The following is a 20,967-nucleotide window of genomic DNA, read 5'->3' on the forward strand; positions in this document are numbered from 1 at the left end:
CCACTTTGGTTTGTCTTTATTTCTAAATATGACATTGTTTATTTAAATTTACAATTGAACTAAAGCTGTCTTAAAATGCTTATTAAAAACTAATTAGAGGGGGATCCCTGGGTGGCTCAGTGGTTTGGCGCCTGCCTTTGGCCCAGGGTGCGATCCTGGAGTCCCAGGATCCTGTCCTGCGTGGGGCTCCCAGCATGGAGCCTGCTTCTCCCTCCTCCTGTGTCTCTGCCTCTCTCTTTCTCTCTATATATCTATCATGAATAAATAAATAAATGAATCTTTAAAAAAAAACTAATTAAAAAGCTGTTAAAATCCTTACTAAAAACTTCAAAAAAAATTATAAGACTGTCTTTTAAAACAAATTGATATAAAGAATTAGGGAAACTCCCTTTCTTTAAATTCCATGATCTACTTCTCCCTTCAGAATTTTAAGAGATTGGCTGGCCTGATCAAAAAAAAAAAAAAAAAAACACAGGTTTGCATTTAAAATCATCCCAAATTGGGGCAGCCGGGGTGGCTCAGCAGTTTAGCACTGCCTTCAGCCCAGGGCCTGATCCTGGAGACCTGGGATCGAGTCCCACATCGGGCTCCCTGTGTGGAGCCTACTTCTCCCTCTGCCTGTGTCTCTGCCTCTCTCTCTCTCTGTGTCTCTCATGAATAAATAAATAAAATCTTAAAAAAAAAAATCATCCCAAATAAAGCCATAAATTTTTACTCTAAATTTGTAGGATGTAAAATTATTTTCCTTTGCTCTCTATTTTATCTCTTAGCTTTAGATATTTACTTTAAAATCAATAAGAAAATTTGAATACCCTATGAATAAAATGAGCAAAGGATATAACAAGAAGCTATTATGATAAGTGAGTAAATTTCAAAAACAAAGAATATAAAAACACAAAAAGCCAGACAGTAAAGGAAAGCCTGTTCTACCTCTTTTGCAGTTAGGGAATTGCAAATTAAAATAGGTACCACATTTTGCATACCATTTTGGAGAGAAACAGTTTGAGGAAACAGGAATTCATACTCTCTTATCGTGAATATGTATTGTTTCAACCTTTCCAGGAGCAATTTGACAAAATGAATTAAAAGCCCTAAAAACACATTTGCTTTTGACCTATTAATTTCACTTCTGAGAATATATCTTAATGAAATAATGAAGTATGTGTGAATATTTAGCCATAATGATAATTAAATGAAGTACTGTTTAAGGTAGCAAAGTATTGGACATCACTTAAGTGACCAATAAGAGCAAAATAAAGTTATGGCACTCTTAAAAATTCAATATAATAATAATAGTATTTGGCAATTATAAGTATTTTCCACAAGTGTATTTATTTACTTAGAAAGATGATGCAGGGAGCATGCTGCCCAGGTGGCTCAGCAGCTTAGTGCCGCCCTCAGCCCAGGATGTGATCCTGGAAACCTGGGATCGAGTCCCACATCAGGCTCCCTGCTTGGAGCCTGCTTCTCCCTCTGCTTATGTCTCTGCCTCTCTCTTTCTCTCTCTCTCTCTCTCTCTCTCTGTGTCTCTCATGAATTAAAAAAGATGCGGAGTTATTAAGGAGGGAGAAAGCAAATTAAAAATAATTGTTCCAATATTGTGTAAAAATATTTACATATTTTGGAGAAAGGGATTCAGAGACTGAGGTAGGAAACGTGAAGTCTGCACGCATGTGCTTTTAGTGGTTGTGGATGAGTAGATTCTGGTCTCTTTAACTATGGAGAATACACATACTTCTGTATTACAGGGTATATGTTTTATTTAAAATATAAAGATACATAGTTTTGCTTTAAAATTTCCCTGGAGGAACCAATAAAAAAGTGAACAAAGGCCATGAACAGGTAGTTTCTATAAATAGACACCTTGGTTAGCTATCCTGGATGTGAAGAGATGTTTGAATTCACGAGTGAAGAAATGCAAATATTATGTCAATAGGATACCACTTTGTACCCATTGGATTGGCAAAAAAAAAAAAAAAAAAAAAAGTGGAATCTTGGTAGGTGAAGGGGAAATAGAGTTCTGGCAGAAGTCTATATTGGGACAACTCATTCTAGAGAGTGGGTCTCAGGGGCCATTCTGGAGAGCACATTAAGTAGGTTTTTCTGGGATTAGCCATCAATCCAAGTCCTGGTAATAAGGAGAAAACCAAATCAAACTGACTTTATTTTATTACGGATTAATATGGATTTGTTACTATCATGGACTTTTATTATTATTTATATCATGGCTAAAAGAAGCAAATAGGACTATCGTTTCTCTCAGCCCAATTCACACAACACAATGAGTTGTATTACTAAAAGAAAGTAGTTAAAATCTTGATAAAGGATCACATGAACTTAGAATTTATAATAAACGAGGAAGAAATGGATAAAAATGATCAGATATGTGAACTTTAGGAAAGCAGACTTCAAAATGGCCCAGCATTAATATAGAGAGCTTGTTAAAGCCTCAAGAAGCCACCAGCCTTGGAGTAACACAGCAGCTTCGAAGAATGTAGCTTGAAGAAAGGACCACTTGGCCAGAAAAATGTCAGATTTTGTAGACAAGGAACACTTGATACATCCTGGATTTCAGTCATAATACCTAGTTCCTGTCCTAGCTCAGAAAGAAAAATAATGCAGAAAGATTTTATAAACAGAAAGACCTCTAACTATCTGAAGAACTGAATCTTCCTCAGGCCCCAGTTGTGGGGCTGGAGTGTCAGGGCATAGAGGAATGTCCGGGCCTGATTGTGAAGGACATGATAGGTCATAGTGTAAGTTTTAGTCTTATAAAAAATTATAAAAAGCAATCATCTGAGTTTCATTTTAGAAAAATAATCATGGGGCTTTGAGAGAAAGAACATTTGTGATTATGTGACCACATTGTGAATGATCCAGACCTCCTAGGAAAGCAGATGGGCTGTGTACCATGATGCCAACCAGGCAGGACACGGCCAATGTTTATGTAGTACAGAATCAAGGTAGGCCAGAAGTAGGGGGAAAATCCAGATGGTAAGTATAAGCTAAAACACTGCGGAGGTAGGGAGGATTAAAACTAGGAATATCATGTCCAGACCTTAATGCCAAGTAAGGCAGTGACTGTGGAGAACATAATAATGTGTAGTCTGTACCAGAAAGCTGGAGACCACCAAAGTGTCTATTTTTGGGGAGAGGGGATAAGTGAATAGGGGCCGATAGTTACCTTGGAATTCTCTGCAGATGATGAGAAATAAGCATGCAATCAGCAATGTGATTTGATCAAAAAAGGGTTCATAGCTAGGGTTGCCAGATAAAATATAAGGTGCCTAATTAAATTTGAATTAGTGACAAGCAACAGGTACTTTTTCAGGATAAATATACCCCAAATAATTGCTAAATCTGGCAACTCTAGCAACCAACAACCCAGTTTCTGAAAATAAAAGTTATGCACACAGGCAAATCAACCCTACTTATTTCCTAAGAATATGTAGCAAACACATCGATAGCTATTGCATTTGTGGGAGAAGATAGTAGGAATAAAAATGAATGAATAAATATCACATAAACAAATAAAGGAAGAGAATGGCCTCGAAAGGATAAGTGGTGATAGTGAGCTGAGTATCATTAACTTAACTCTTTGTGCCTAAATCCAAAAAGAAGTAAAAAAAGGTTTACTCTTCTGGAATTTCTTCCCTGAAGTCTTGCTGGCACTGCCTGGCTGATAAACAGCATACTCTATTCTACAGAACAATCCCTGTGGAATACTCTGGCACTTCCAGGAAAATTAAGCTGCAGGAAAGTGAGTAGGTGAGGGAGTGGGTAGGTAACAAAAGATCCAGGAGGGGAAAAATTAATAATTTTATAAGCCTCATAAAAAAAATGAAACCAATCTTTTAGGAACATTACTTGACCTCGATTTACTCTTCTAATAGAGGAACATTCTTCTAGAGTAAATATTAGTAAGAGTATCAACAAGCACAAATCCTTAACTGTTGCTGAGGGTCAGCTGGAAGAGTAAGCCAAGTTTAAGTTCTCCCCATTGGAAAATGGCAGTTCAGTACGTGTCTTACTCTCTTAAAATCTTTTTCTTTTTTAATATTATAGCTGATTACAAGGAGAGCTTTAATACAATTGGGAACATTGAGGAGATTGCATATAATGCTGTTTCCTTCACCTGGGATGTGAATGAAGAGGCGAAGGTGAGTGGAAAAATAGTATTGATTAACTTCTTGTGCCTTTTAAATAATGCTACCATTCTCTGCAAATGATTCTTTTGCAAAAGCCTCTGTAAATAGGGGAAGATCTGTTAACATGAGCCAGGAAAAAAGGAACTGAACCTGTTCTCTTTCTCTAGAAGTTACACACATTCAGTTATGTGCAGTGAAATCACCTTTTTGGGGGGTAAAGGAGAAAAAGTGCATGCTTCTTTGTGGCCTCCTGCAGGACAGGCCAAGCTACGTGTCCCTACCAAGTCCTTCAGGTCCCCATGCTTCATTTTGGCATGTGGGGCTGGCAAAGCTGGAGAAAACCTTCTCCACCTACACTGCAGTTTCCTCCAAACAGCCCTGATTGCTCCCTTCTGCAGAGGCAGCAAAGTGTTCAGAGCTAATGTTTCCGTAGGTAAGTGACGGGGTAGGCCTCTGGCCCCATGAGTCCTTCCAGGTGTACCCTCTTTGAGGGAGAGGTACAGAATGCAGGGCTGAGGTCTCTGACCTTCACTCGCTGCAGTATAGCCACCACTGTGACCTTGAGCCTAGTCTTTCATGCTGAGTGCTGAAGCTTTTCCTGTTTTTCTCTGGTTAGAAAGGGCAGTGGTAAAATCTTTGGCGAGTTGTGTCCTGAGGACAGATGTCCACCACCATGCTGATTTGGGTAAAAAAAAAGTAAGACTTGGTGATATTCGGATTTGCTTTCCAGGCATGAGTCTCTGATTTTATGAAAACTACAGACTTTCTGCTTGTGCCACTCTTCTGTGTTCTTTAGCTTCTCTGATCCTTGATCCTTATTTTGCACTTAGGGGAAAGTTCCAGATGAAACCTAAGCTTGTTTTCTGCCTCAGTTATGTACCATTTAGGAGGGTGTTAGAAGACTCTGTCTTCAAACTAATGAAAAGGTCAATGTAAATAGTTACCTTCAATGCTTCATTGTCTGTGAGCAGGGGGAAGGCTGGGTAAGAAAGGAAGCTGGATGGGAGCTTGTGGGCATGAGTTATGGAAGAAGAATTGCTCAGTGTCTCATTTCACTCAGGTATGAAACAATGTAAGTGAAATTGGCTTTAAGCCCAAGGAAGGTGACCCAAATGGATAAGCAGCAACAGAGTGCCAGAACAGCCTGGAGAATGTTCAGTGGCTCAGTGCATCTGAGGGAAGGAAGCCGCCCTGCAACAGGTGGGAGGTCAGGTCCCACACAGAACTGTAGGGGAAGTTTGTCTTCTGCAGTCCACTCCGCCTCCCTTTAGAGTTCCTCATGCAAACCTTGTGCTGCCTCTTCATTCCGCACTCTCTCAGAGGCTAGATGACTGGGGTAGATAATGAAAGGCCATCTGTGCAGTGGCTCCATGGGGCAGAGGTTGGAGTCCTTAGCGAGCTGTCTGACCTCCCTGGGCTTCAGTTCAGTTCCCTCCCATGTACGAACACAACACAGTTCCAGTGGTCTCTGCTGCACCACACCTCATGCCTAGGTTAGGATAGGGTGGGGGACAGGGGATCCAGGAACCTTCCAGCATTGTGAGGGGCGAAAGGCAGGCCCACTGTGTTGGGGGTAGGGGGATCCTGTCATCGAAAGTACCTGGTCACTATAAAGCCAGCTCTAACTGTGAACTGCATTCATAGCCCAGTTTTCATCATCAGTCTGTGACTGTGAGTGCTAGGAAGTGAATGTATCAGTGGAGGCCTGTAGGGGAAGAGAGGAAAACAACAAAACAAGTGAAATGAGAGAGGGAGACAAACCATAAGAGTTTCTTAATCATAGGAAACAAACTGATGGCCGCTGAAGGGGAAGGGAATGGGAGGATAGGGTCACTGGGTGTTGGGCATTAAGGGGGGCACGGGATGTAATGAGCACTGGGTGTTAAATAAGATGATGAATCACTGAGCTCTATCTCTGAAACCAATAATACACTACATATCAATTAATTGAATTTAAATAAATTTTTTAAAAAATGCCTAACCGGAAAGGATAGCTTAAATGATGGCAGCTCTTTGGTGAACCAGCGAGGTAGTCAAGTTGGGGGTAGGCTGACCTTTCTTTCTTTCTTTTTTTTTTTTTTTTTCTGGCTGACCTTTCTTTTAGCCCAGCGCAGATGCTCATCTCCCACAGGTAGGAGCTCACTGTTCTTTCAATGTGTGTGGTTGTGCATATGCATTGTTCCAGGCTGACAAGTTTAAGCTTATGTAGACTTTGACAAATGGCAGTGGAGAATCCTTTATCTTGTTTATTGTGGCAAAATTTGTTTGTTTAATATCTATTTTTGGTGACTTGGTTGGTGCAGTCGTATGCAGTCTGGGTTAATCGATAAGTAATAAAAAAACTAATAATTTCCCCCAAACTACTAGAAGGGTTTATTTTTAAAGAAACATCATAAAAGTTAAATTCACTTCATTTAGGAGACTAGAATTTTTTTTTTCAACCTATAGACCCCAAGGTATTTCTTTAAAATATTATTGATTTTAGGGGCATCTGATTTTAAGCATCTGACTCTTGATTTTGATTCAGGTCCTGATTTCAGGGTTGTGAGGTGGAGCCTTGACAGGCTCTGGGCTCAGCAGGCAGTCTACTTGAGATTCTTCCCTCTGCACCCCCCACCCCCTTCGCTCCCATGTACTCACTCTCTTTCTCTCTCTCTCTCAAAATAAGTGAATAAATCTTTAAAAAATAAAATAGTATTGATTTTATAATAAGCAGTTTGCAAAAAACAGATTTTTATGGTTGTTGAGAAACGAGCTTCAACAAAGTAAGAAGTAAAAGTGTCCCTCTCACAGAAGAGTTTTAATTTTTATAAGATGGGCTTCTCAGGAGCTGTTGTCCATGCTTTCAAGTTACTATTTGTAATATCAACAGAGAAATCTGTGGGCTTCAAGGCTGGCGCTCCAATCAATGTCACATGTTATTTTGGTGTACATGGCCAGAGGACACCAAGTTATGACCTACACCTCTCATGTGGCCCACAGAATGTGTGTGTGTGTGTGTGTATATGTGTGTGTGTCATGCATTTAGGTAGCTATATTTCAAATTTAAAATTTTTTGCCCACATTTAATAATCAAGAGATGATGATTTTTTTGAATCTAGGCTTCCAGATTCTTTTGTGTAATGAAAGATTCTGGCACCTGTGAAGCCAAGCATTTGCAAGGCCAAGAGTGGTTCTTGTGAGGTACTACCTGTTCTTTTTAATACTTTCTTTGGCCTTTTCCATTCTGGAACTTTCCTTACCTGGTCCTCAAGGACATCTGAGTTTTTATGCCTCAACCACACTCCCTCAACTGAATATGCAGTTTCCATTTGAGGTTGACACAGGATGTCAGAGAGTAGTGGGGCCAGGAGCCCCTCCAGCATTCTCTGGTTCCTTTGGCTAGGCCTTTGGCAGCAAGCCTTGTGTCAGCACTGTTCGAGAGAGTTGCTGTGACCTTTTGAATGCCCAGGCAATATCTGGGTGATGGTAGTAAATCTTTGAAGATGTTTACAGAAAAACATCAAAAATCACTTGGGCCCAAATATAAGTACATATCAAGTTGGATAACACCACTCCACAGTTAAAAATGAGATTTCTCTTGTACAAGACCAGCTTTAAAGATGGCAATGTCACAAGAAATGCTACAAATATACTTTGAGTCACAGCAGCTTCATTTGAGAAAACCATATCTTTTCCTATGATAACTATATTAGAGGGTAACTTTTATTTGGAGATTTAAGTTTTGGGACACTCACTAAAAAAACAATAACAGGGACACCTAAGTGACTCAGTGGGTGAGCCTCTGACTTTGGCTGAGGTCATGATCCTCGGGGTCCTGGGATCGAGTCCCGCATCAGGCTCCCCACAGGGAACCTGCTTTTCCCTCTGCCTCTCTATCTATGTCTCTGCCTTTGTCTCTCATGAATAAATAAATAAAATAAAATGTTAAAAACAAAAACAACAACAACAGCCTAGTATTTGGTAGTCTTACCACATATCTATAATCAAGACCTCATGATAAAGGTTATAGCTTTTTCTAGAGTACGGTTCCTACTTCTTTCTTTTGTTGCTGCCTTACATTTTATTTCTAGCTCTCCTTAAGCATAAACAGAAGAAAGGACGTGAAACTCCAATCGTTTAATGTAAGGGTAGGGAAAAGTTGGGCTAGGGAAGGTGTTAAAACTATTAGTTAAAATGAGGTCTGGGGATTAAGGCCAGATTCTGTCTCAATTGCAGCATGGTTCTGGCAGGACTATCAGAGTTCTTCCACCCAGAACCGGTTTTGCTGGTTGTACCACAGTGCTCCTCTGCGCAGTGACACAAGCAGCAGAAATAGTCTTCAACAGGACATTATTTTCCCCTCAGGGTCTGTGCAATCTGGGAGCTCATGTAACATGAACTGGAGTCCCTGGGAATGACTCAGGCAATATCTGGGTGGGGTCTCAGGGCCCACGCTGTCACAGATTGGAAATTGATGCGGGGATGGAGCACTACATCATACAGGAGAAACAGCCCTGAAATGGAATCCAAGCCATCAGGTGCTAGTTGTGGCCCTGGAATAGCTGGCTTTGTGACTTTTCCCTCCTGAGCTTCAGTTTTCTTAGCTGGCAGATGGCAGGAAGGGGAGCCAGGTAGATGTTGACAGAGTGTTAGGGTCCAATCTATGTGATTCTAATGGGAAGATCACAGTACTGTGTTCTTTCAGGACTCCCATTTACAAGGTCATTTCAATTCTTTTTTCCACTTAGCCAAACATTGGTACCTACAAAGTAGATTTGCTGCTCACTAATCCCCAAGATGAGGAATTCCCATGCAAGACCTTATTGAATTATTGGAGAGCGGTGAGCTCAGATTGCTGGCATGGAGCACTGCCCTTCTCCAGGCAATGACATCACCCCCAGAGTAGGAGTGTAGCAAACCCTAATTACAGGCTCCCCTTTCTCCCAGATTTCTAAAGAGATTCTTGAAATGGGGCCCTTTATTTTTGTCCAGTGCCGATTTCTCTATTCACCATGATTTCAAGATTAAACCAACCTCAATGTGCTACAAAGGCCTCTCTCATGTGATCACAGACAATTACTTGAGCATTAAGATGCTACTTAGTGCTTTGAGAAACAAGTTTCCTTTTTGTGTCTTTCTACGGGAACACGGTAGCAATTCCACACACACCCCCACCCCCCACCATTTCTATGCTTCAGGCTTCTTAATGGTTTATAAACTAAGATGAAGGAAGCTTCTTCCCATGAAGACTTTTTTAATCCCTCTGCATCCAAGCCTTTGGAATGATCTTGATCCAGTAAGAATGTTCGTCCTCCGTCACTTACCAGCACTGCTAGATAACCAAGCAGTCAGATACACCCACTACTACCCTATCTCCCATCTCTGATTTTTAAAAGAATCTATAATAATTCAATAATATTAAATTGCATCTCCTGGGTTACTTTTTGCTGTCTGTCACTTCTGTTTGCAGAAGGAGTGATTACACTCTGGAGTGGTGCCTATTCTTCTATGCCTCCTTCCCCTCTCTGTGCTGAATTGCAGGAAGGACTTCAGGGAACAGGCCAGTCCATGCTTCTGCTCTGTCATATCAGCAGTGAATGTTCTTCCTGCATTTGGGGGTTTGGGGAGGAACTCATAGACAGAAAGTTGTTGCAATTTTAGAAAGGATCAAGGACACAGATAAGGTATTATGTTTTTATACCTGTTTGCAAATTTTTGTGCTGAGATTGTGGGGGGTAGGGTTGAGACTTGGTCAGGGTGGAGTGGGGAGCAGAGAAGCTCTGAGATATCTTAGGTCATTTTCCTGTGTATCTCAGTTCTGATTCCACTAAATATCGACTTTCTACATAGGAAGCATTGTAAGATTAGACAAGTGGACAAGGCCGACTTTAAACATGTCCCTTCAGAGTCCAGAGTCCATACTCTTAATCATTCATCCCAACAGAGAGAAATCTGCATTTCTTTTTAGACCAAAGCATACTATGATTTTCCTTCTTAAAGAAGTTTATGGAGTACAGGTCCAAAAAAAAAAAAAAAAAAAAGACAACAAATGATGAGTCCCATCTCCTTGAGCAAAGCAGTTCAATTAAGTCACCCTGCTTTTGCCAACCTCTATCTCTTCTCTGTACTTCCCACCAACAAAGATGGTCTCACTGATCCGGTACTTCCAGCACACAGGTCTCTCCCTGTCCGTGTCTTTGGTTACCCTGGTGTACATTATCTATGGCTATCATATGAGAGTGAGGACTGTTCAATTGGGTGTGTATTTACCTAACATTGGTGATCTCATTTGCATAATCATTACTTCACTCTGTATTAATTAAAGATCAGTGCATGCTTTGCAATGTACCTTCTTCACCATAGTGTGATACTTCTGTACTCCATGTTCCTCACTTTTCTCTAGCTCCTTTCCCTGGTATCCTGAATTTCATTTCAAACTAATTTACATTATTTACGTACATGTTTCTTTTACACTTTTTCTTCTGTTATGTGTTATGCGTTACGACATTGTTATGAACCATGAAGACTATTCTCTTTTTTGCAATACCATGCAGGAAGTACAACAACAAAAAAAAATACAAAGCAAGACTGGTGATCATTATTAGAGAAAGTAAAGGTTGCACAAGGCAGACACACTGGCTATTAGCTTTTTGTTTGCAACCTAAAAAATGCAGTAAATGAAAGCCCACATTTACCAATCTAGTAAATTTGAAGCAAATATTTACACATAGGCCATATTTATTTTAGAGGTAGATTCCTCTAACTTTGAGTCCCTTTGGATGCTTTAAATGACTGAATTATGAAAGAGATTTCCACGTAATTTTTCAAATTGTGAGGAAATTCAAGGCAAGGGGATGCATGTTGATATTTCTTCTGGGCTCTATTTCCCTTAATATTTGGGCCTTATACTTATTGCCCTATGTCTGATTTCGCTCTGATCCCAAGGGGATATTATATGAGAACTGAGATCCAGTTTGAAGGATGGAAGCATGGATGTCCTGAGATGAGTCAGCTGGTTGAGCCAGAAAATCAAAGTGGAAGTTGAGAGTAAAAGGTTATCTCCTATATTTGTAAATCCATCCTTAAAGAGGGACATGAAGTTCCTTTAATGTCTTAGCATGGTCCTGCAGCTGCCCTGGACTTAAGGACATTTGGTGTGGCCTGTGTCACAGATTCCTGCGTACTGTAGAACTATCATGTAGGGTGACTTACTCTGTTCATGTAAAGTCCAGGGTTCTTCCTTTTCTCTCTGTATGGGTCAACTCTTTCTCTTCCCATGCTGTCTTTTCAGGGTACAACTAGTGGTCACCAAGTGAAGCCTAACTTTTTGCTCCATCAGCTGCTAATGGATGGAGAAAACAGCCTTTCTGTCCTCATTATCTCAATTTTAGTAGTTTAAAAGACAGGCTGGTAGAAACGCCAGTGCTTTGATCACAGCCTATGTAAAAGTCTTGTACGTTGCAAATTATTCAGTCTCTTTTTGTGGAAAATAACCAAAACATGGCAAATCCATTAAATTGGTATTTCTTCCCTCTTTCCTTCTCTTTCCCTTCCAGTATCTCGGTTTGGTCTAAAATATTTAATCAGCGTTTATTGGGCCACCTTACAGCACTTAGAAAATTATAGTCTTGGTAGTTTTGACAAATCTTGCCTTTCAGGAAGATGTTTCTAAATGGCCTGTGTTCTCTTTCTGCCAAATTCCAGTGCTGGACACCAAGAAAGGAGACAAGATATGTAAATATTGATTTTCAGGATGAAAAAAGAAGCCAGAGGACTAGCCAAAGAAGACTATACTCTTCTTGATGCTCTGTGGGTTCATGGCCTAGTTCATTCCCCCAGTCCCCAATCTCCTGCCAGCAGTCTGAGGAATTCTCTCTCTGCTTATAAGACACTCTAGAATGACATCAGGTTGATAGATATTACTGATTAAGAAAAAGTTACATCTCAATTTTTTGTCTAAGTAGGACACAATTTTAAACTAGTAGTCTAATGGAAATGTCGAGAATATTATAAGGCATCTTTCATGGTCTCAAAAGTAAAGAAAGGTTTGGGGGAGGCTCTTGCAAGGGGTCTTGAAAGTTCAAGATACACACTGCAAAGCAGGGGAAATGGCATTTTTATGTGTTTGCTGGGGCGTGGTGTGGGTGAAGGAAGTTTTAGAAGGGAAAGGTAAACATTTACTGAAGTCTTTGGTATTGAACTTAAACAAAGCCATGCCTTTGTTCCAGTTTTATAAGGTAATGGATGGCAGGAAAAACTATAAAGCTAGACTTGATTCATATATAAAAGGAATAATCTGTGGAAGGCATCTCACTGAAGAAATCAGCCCCCTAATCTTTGGTTAGGATGTGGTGTATCCATGGTTTCTGGACTGAATTCTGTTTAGGGCTCTGTAACTTCCATGCATGAGCTGTTGTAAGTGCTCAGAATTAAGTTACAGATTTGGATTTCACAGGCTGGTGTGTGTATGTGTTTGTGCACGTGCACACATGCACATGTACCACAGTTAATGTTGCTCAGTGATTACTGTATACTAGGCAGCCTGCCAGGTATTTTATATATATTATGCACTATTCATATTTCAAGTGGATAGCATTTCTTTGCATTTAAATAATGAAGAATTTGAAGCCCAGAGAGGTTAGTTAGCTTAACTAAAGTTGCACAGCTAACACACAGCAGAGATGGAACTCCCCCTTTGGACTGTCTAAATCATGTGCTCTTTGAATACTGCCTTTTTGTATGGGGAGGATCTAGCAGTAATATATTCTACACCATCCCCAACAAAGGGACAGTCACTCCTTTGAAGCAACTTGCCTGCTGCATATTGTGTGCTAGGCCAGGTGGTGGAAATTCATGGACAGATAAGCCAGGCAAAAGTGTCTGCTCTCAGAGAACATTTTGGCCAGATTAAGAAGTAAGACATAGCTGTAACTAATGTAATTCGAGAGGAAGAGTTATGAGGATGCTAATAAAAATAGAGTTAAGGTGCCGGGAAAGTTCTGGAAAGGGAGAGAACTCTGTTTTTTATTTTAAAATGTCCCCAACTTTTTACTTGAAAAAATTACAAATGAAAAGTTGAAAAAAATAATACAATTGATGCCGCATACCCTTCACTGAGACTGACTCATTGTTAATGTTTTGCCAGATTTCCTTTATCTTTTCTCGCTTACACACACACACACACACACACACACACACACACATTTATACTTCCCTTGGAAATACTCCAGCACTTAAAGATTCCAGGGAAGACGTGGGGGAGGATTTGGCTTAGGAGCGGTGTCTTAAGGGTCAGTTGTAATTTTAAGCATGTGGAAGTTGGAAAGAAGAGCATGCCAGGTGGCAGAACAGGGTGCTCGAAGATGCAGAGTAGAGCAGGGAATTACGGAGCAGGAGAGAAGTTCAGAATTGTTTGTAAAAAGGGGAGAATAGAAGTCATGAAAGAGGAGGAGATTGCCACAGAAAGAATTGGACAGTGGGCAAATGAGGGTCAAGGATGGGACTTAAGACTCATCCCAGTTAGGGATGTTGGAGGAGGAACCAGACAAGGAAGGGATGGTCAGGAGGAAGAGTACAGGAGAAGAGAGAGGCAGGGGAAGTGGAGAGAGAAGAACTGAGCAGTGAAGTCAGTGCTGTAGGCAGTGGTTTCCCAAAGCATGGTCCCTCACGTGCATCATCCATCTCAACTGGGGAAAGAGTTAGAAATGCAAATACTTGGATCTTTCATCTCAGACCTACTGAATTGGAAACTTGGGGATCTGGCCCTATAATCTGTATGTTAACAAGAACTCCTGGATACATACTACATTCGAGAATCCCTGCTTATAAATTTGCTATAGAGAAGGCTAGCCTTGAAGAAAGCGATTTCAGTAAAATAATGAGGAACAAAAGTCAGACTAAAAAAGTCAGTGACGCCTCTATACCGCCAATAATTTATATGCACACGTGTACACAATCTGTGTTGAAAGACATGCATTGTGTCATTGTAAGATGAAAAGACTAGAAACAACCCAATGTTAAAGAAATTATCACTCCATATTTCATGGCTCTTTAAAAAAGAAAAGATATCTTTCAAAATGTATTTAGTAAAGCAAGGTGCAGAATTGTATGTTTACTGTGGTGCCATTTGTATAAAAATAATATGTATCGCGTAGCATATTTTTAGAAGGATACATGGGAAACTGAAACGGTTGGTTGGGGAGCTATGCAGGGTGGGTGTGGTTAACTCTTTAAAAGGCACCTGGGTGCCTTTTGAATTTCGTGCCATAGTATTACAGACTCAGTACAAGTTTTAAGTATTAAGCATGAACCGAAAAGGATCACAATAATAATAAATGATCAGCAAGTTGAGTAAGTAAATCTTTCAGTCTTGCGGACATTCTTCCTCTGACCGGGAGCTCATTATTTGTGAGACAGCCCAACCCACTGTTATGCAAGGCCCACATTCTTCCTTATCCTGAGGTGCTGTTTCACAAGCTGTGTTCAGGTGACACAGCGCGATGGCAGAAACCAGCAGTCGGAAGAGCCATAAAGGTTCTGCATGAGAGATTTCTCTCTTGCTTTCTCCGTCAAAACCTGTGACTCCATCCCTCTAAAAGTGGTGTGCAGAGATAGGTTTTTCTGCTTTTAAAATCAGTTCATCTCCATTAAATATCTTTTTTGCTCAGATTAACAAGAGTGCTAATGAATCTGCCTTTATACCATTTGGAGATAGCATCACAAAATGCCTTGAGAGAGAATCCAGAGAGGTAGGAAGACTCGAACTGAGATCTGAGAGCAGCCTTGCAGGGGCAGTTTGGAGAGCAAAATGGATGGCCTATGGGCTGTGTCCTGGGGGTGAGGAAAGGCTTGGGGTCAGAGACTAGGAGCACCTGGGAGACCAGGTATCTGCGAAGATAGGCACCATAGTGAGGAGGAAAAACTCCCTTCGATTTTCATAGCACTTTACAATTTAAAACGCCCTCTCATTTTAAAGTGTCACACTACCAAGGTAGGGATTGTTGTACCTATTTAAAAATGAGGCCAGTGAGGCTCAGAAAGGTGAAATAATTAGTCCAAGGCCACACTGCTGTGATCTACACTGGGTACATAATAATTTTGAGTTTCCTGTACTCTTTCTTTCTTTCTTTCTTTCTTTCTTTCTTTCTTTCTTTCTTTCTTTCTTTCTTTCTTTCTTCTGTGCTTTCCTCTCACTTGGCTTCTGATTTCAGAGAAAGCTCTGACTTTTTTCTTATAATACTTCACTTTTGAGTCAATCCTATTTAATCTTTGCTTCCGAGGCTCTTAGGTCCCACACTCTACCTTTCTGCAGCCTCTTATATTCATCCTCTCTTATTGTGTGAACACCTCCTCCATCTTGGAAGAACACTTGCATTTGGCCCTGCTGCTTGCCGCCAGACTTCTCAGCTGAGATGCCTTCTCTCCATCTCCAACTCCCGTCTCACCCCAGCAATTTAGCTTCCTGCCTCTGTCTCCATTAGTCTGGCTTTTCAAAGGGGTGCAAACACTAATTACTTCTGAACTTGGTGGCCTTTGCTCAGCCATCATTCCCCTTTTCCTCTTTGTAACATGGACTTTGGATACTATGGCCAGAGTTCTGTCTGTCCTGGCCCTGATATTATACACTTGACCTCATCAGGTGTTCATTACTTGATCACAGAGACATAAACATCTTGGTTGGCCTCTTCCTCACCAGTTCCCTTCAGGCTCCTTCTCAACCTCCCCAACACAAACCCTCCTCTCCCATTAGACTGACCTCTTCATTCTTTTCAGAGTCGCATCCATCTGTCTTTAAGCTCAAGACTCCTACATCAGATCTTCCCTGGCTACCTTGCTGATTTCTCTCCTTTTCATGAAGTCTTAACTGCATGTATAGTCTGGGATTGTCAGTTTGGTATCTAATGGTATTCATTCCACGGTAGCAAAAACTGTTATATTCCTCATTTCCTTTGAGGATAGGCATGTACTGTACACTTCTGTTTTTCCCATAGCATCTATAAATAGCATCCTCCATGGCATATATACATGTACATATATACACATACATATTTATATTGAATATATAGTTGGTGCTCAATTTACATGTGTTGGTATACAGATAACAAATTTCAAGGATAAAACTGGCCTGAGCAGCTTACTGCTGTATTATTTCGATGACTTCAGCTACTTGAAGCAATCCCAGCTCCTAGAAGATTTGGCTTATGAAGGCAAGAGCATGGATAAAGGGGAAATGTGTATTTAGGAAGGTAATTTTCTCTTAATTCATTGGATAAATATTTGTTGAGTGTCTGTCATGGGACTGGCACTAGGAATAGAGTGACCTTGAGGCAGACAAGGGCCTTCTCTTATGAGCTTGAAGCCTCACGGAGCAGACAGGAGATTAAGCATTAAACATAAACGACAAGATAAATCCAAACAATGTTAAGTACTATGAAGAAAATAGAAAAGAGCAAGGTATTAGAGTTTGCTTCTGATCATGGGCTGAAATGGGAAGAGGAGGAGGAAGACAACTCTAGATGGGCTGGTCAAAGCCAGTATTTCTGAAAAGTTGACATTGGACTGGAATCTGAATGAGAAGAAGGAGCTGACAGTGTATGGGGTAGTCTGTGAGGACAGCATTGGAGATAGAGGATAGAGAGCATGACAAATAGTGGAGGCTGTCACCTGGGAATAGGCTTGGTATGTTCTTGAAATGGAAAAAGTTGAGGTCTAAAAGAATATGGAAAACTATGATACACTGTGTATGTATGTATGTATATACAAGCATACCCAGAGTATCTGTAGGAGAAGATAAAGACGTATATTTTCAGGTTTTAAATCATCCCCTAAAAGTGCTATATAAATGGAGGTGTCAGTAAATCTAAGACTTTCTTAGATCCTCCACAAAATAGCAACCTCTCTTAGGGTAGGGAGTCTACCCTAAGACACAGATTCATGTGTTCCATTATGTGGCATAATGCCAGGCATAGACAGAAGATAATTGATAAATATTTGATAAATGAATGCATGAAAGCAATGAATGAATGCCCAAGGCTGAGATACCACACGTTCATATCATCTACTTTTAGCCTTTCTGTCTCAATTTGGCATTGCATCTGCACCCAAATACCATCATATAAAATAGAAGAAAACTGCTGATGTTTAAGAAAACCATCCATATGGTCTTTAATAATTTTGGGAACCAAGAGGAAAACAGAGTGGGGAAATTGGCAAGAGAACACTTATGTATTTATATATTATTTGTGTTTTAGATCGAAAATGCTGATATCTTGGTGTATGCTATGTTGCTGTAATTTGGAGGCTAATGCATGTGCAATTTCTTGGAAAAGAGCTCTTCGGAGCCTCAATATACGGAAATAAGTAGCTTTCTCTGTCTTTATGTAGAAGATTCTTAAAGATGCAAAATACAGTTGTTTTATTTTTTTTAAGATTTTATTTATTTATTCATGAGAGACACAGAGAGAGAGAGAGAGACACAGGCAGAGGGAGAAGTAGGCTCCATGCAGGGAGCCCGATGTGGGACTCAATCCCGGGACTCCAGGATCATGCCCTGGTCCGAAGGCAGGCGCTAAACCGCTGAGCCACCCAGGGATCCCCTACAGTTGTTTTAAAGAGGAAAAAAATAAATGTTTTGCATCAAGTCGGAGACATTGTGATTTTTTAAATCCCAAATTGTTTTTTAAATCAAAGACAGACCTGTTCATTTTAAAGACAAGCTCTTGAAAAAAAAATCTTAGGAATTAATAATTAAGTTAATGTAGTAATTCTAAAGCCCATTGATCTGTATTTATTTTAATAAATCTTACTACATGCACAGTACACAACTGAGGGTTACTATAATCTGGAGAAGGTCACTTGTCTTAATGTTGGAACTATAAAATGGAAATTGCAATTCATATGTAAAAATATTTTATTAAGAAATGTCAATTGTGGGGTGCCTGAGTGGCTCACTGAGTTAAGCATCTGCCTTTGGCTCAGGTCATGATCTCAGAGCAAGCAGTCTCTCAACTCATGATTGAGCCCTGCATTGGGCTCCCTGCTCAGCAAGGAGTCTGCTTCTCCCTCTCCTGCCATTCCCTCTGCTCATGCTCTCTTTCTCAAATAAATTACAGTGTATCTGAATTGATTTTTGAACCAATGACAAAATTTAAATACTATCTATTATCTGCCTAGATATACCTGGTTTAATTAATATTTTTCTAAAGAATAAATTATGTACTGTCAAAATTATAGGAAAATTAAAGACTGAGACTTTGAAAACGTTATATGAACATATGTAACATTCATAATTATTGGGTGACAGACCCAATTTTCATGGCATTTATATATGCTCTTTTTTTTTTTTAAATTTTTATTTATTTATGATAGTCACAGAGAGAGAGAGAGAGAGAGGCAGAGACACAGGCAGAGGGAGAAGCAGGCTCCATGCACTGGGAGCCCGATGTGGGATTCGATCCCGGGTCTCCAGGATTGCGCCCTAGGCCGAAGGCAGGCGCCAAACCGCTGCGCCACCTAGGGATCCCTATATGCTCTTTACATAATCAGGGCTCCTACTGGAGTTAAGAATTTTCTGTGCTTGATATTTGGATGAACATTTAGAGGGGGAAAGCATACCTTTTCCCTAAGTTTCTGTAATACACATTTGCAAACAGTGCTTTGTAGATAAACTTCCAAGAAATTGGCTTTCACATTTGCCTGTTGTGCATGGAACTGGGACATGGTTGGGTTTGCAAGATGAAACAAATAAATGCTTATCAGTTCTCAAGCCAAGGTTTTAGTTAGTGCCCTTCCATACCTTCCCAACCCCTCTACCTCCTAACTGCAGTTAAAGTTCAACCACGTAGGTTTTGAGTGCAACACAGCAAGACTCTGATTGATACCATCAGGCACTGAAACTGTGCTTTGCTATTGGTTCAGGCAGCCAGGCGAGGGGAGAGCAGCACCAACTCTACTATAAAATCCCTGCCTGTTAGGATAATTCTGGGCGCTGCCAACTCACGTAGCATAGAAGGCGGATTCTCATGTTGTTTACTCTGTAGAACCAGGATGCCACAAGTCAAAGAGAGCCCATTGGACCTTCCACTAAGAATCTGTTTCTATTAAAGGAAACTAATGTAAGCGTGTCTAGGTAGAATCAAGTTGTGTTGTTGCTCTTTTGGCATTCAAAGACTCTAACTATGGGTGGCTGGCTGTTCCCATTCCTCCAACGATGGGTTAGCCTATTTCTTGTAGCATATGGCCAGTTGGATCTGTCCTACTCAAGTGGCCCTTGTAAATATATATGTTCCATCAGCCCAGCTGTCTTACTTGTGATTGGAGCTGACAAAGGTCACCGTTAATATTGCATCCTGCCTGTCGGAGTGTGGTCCACTATGCCTGATATATGGGTGATTCCATTTGGCAGAGACTCAAAGGCAGGCAGAGTGGGACAGCTTCATAGCGGACATGGGGGAAGGTGTCCTGTAGGCCCTGAGAGACCGGCGGCAGCTACCTGGAAGTGGGGCATCCCATCTGTGGTTAAGGGAACACTGACCTGACCTGAGTGTGAATCCTAATACTTTAGGAAATGGGCCTCTGAACACACTGTTCTATTCCTGCTTCTGTAGTACTAGGCAGATGTTATGAGGGAGTACAAAAAAACAGTCTACATCGAGGACCCCTGTGGATGACAGTTTTTACAGGAAGATTTCTTTATGAAATATGTGGTCAAAAATAGGGGCAATTGCATAGCTCCCCAGAGTGATCACTGATTTGGGGTCATAAAGCTGTGGTTTATACATTCTGGCCAAGGTAACCCCGCTGTCAGTAATAACAATAAAAGAAGTCAAGTGTTCCCAGGAAAGTTGCTTTTATTTGTTTGACCCAGAAATAGATGAGCATTTGATGAAGTTATTAGAATCTTTAGGGCACCATCATATTGCCTCTCTCTCCCCACCTAGCCTCTGATTTCTGTGATTATAGGACCATAACTAGTGCATCCGTGCTAGTACCTAGCGCAATCTCAGGAACATAGTAGGTATTTAAAAATATTTGTGTCATGCATGAGTGTTCTCTGTAGTTAAGGCATCTCCAGGAGCCGCAGACAGCATTGTCTGTTTTTGCCCTGCAAGCTCAGGAGGAGAAACAGGCATGGTGTACTCTTTCTCAGTGGTCTCTATCACTCAGCTCCCCTGAGTCACTTAACATTTTCATTTTTAGCCATTCTTTTTCTCTACTATTCCTAAATAATTCACAAGCATTTGTGGAGTCCATCATCTCATCCCAGTGTCTACAATGGTTCTGTTTCACACATGTCTTCCAGGTTTGGTGCTGTGTTCTATGTTCTCATAGCCTCTGTACACAGCTCTCATTGGAGAGCCTTGACCACCCTGTGGTGGTTCTTACTGGATTATTCATCTTCCTTTTGAACTATCTACTACATGAAACTGGGGTCTGGCCTTCGTCTCTGTCCCTAAGGTATATGCTGTTGTGTTTGACCCACCGTAGGCTTATGTTGATGTTTACAGGATGAATGAAGAATCAAATGAATAAAAAGAATGATTGAATGAAATGAATGTATCCATCATTAGATCATTTCTAGCCACTTGTTTTCAGATGGTGGCTGGAAAAGTGAGAGTCTGTGGCATGTTTCACAAGGTGGTCTTAAGTAGTATGTCATAAAGACCTTTCATCTTAGCCTTCCTATGGATGTGGTCCTTTACTGATATGTAAATTAGGTACCACTAATACAAAAATCTAAGAAGTGGTCTCGAATCTCAAAGTTAAGAGTCAGGTAGGAAAAACAGGTATATAAACAAATCACTGTTTCAGTGCAGTAGTGTGCAAGGGAAGATGCTAT

General features: G+C 40.6%; 1 protein-coding gene across 5 annotated transcripts in view; it reads left to right on the top strand.

Annotated features, from left to right (window-relative positions):
• The window catches only part of GRHL2 (grainyhead like transcription factor 2), a 157,843-nt gene that overhangs the window by 93,378 nt on the left and 43,498 nt on the right, over positions 1-20,967 (top strand). For 4 of the 5 annotated variants that reach the window (XM_072774067.1, XM_072774064.1, XM_072774065.1 and 1 more), the window contains exons 8-9: positions 4,066-4,160; positions 6,253-6,279. In XM_072774067.1, coding sequence (XP_072630168.1) covers positions 4,066-4,160; positions 6,253-6,279 — 122 coding nt within the window. The remainder of the gene's footprint in view (positions 1-4,065; positions 4,161-6,252; positions 6,280-20,967) is intronic. The other variant, XM_072774066.1, reaches the window with a different exon arrangement.

Source organism: Canis lupus, chromosome 14, assembly GCF_048164855.1.
Source record: "Canis lupus baileyi chromosome 14, mCanLup2.hap1, whole genome shotgun sequence".
Lineage (NCBI taxonomy): Eukaryota > Metazoa > Chordata > Mammalia > Carnivora > Canidae > Canis > Canis lupus.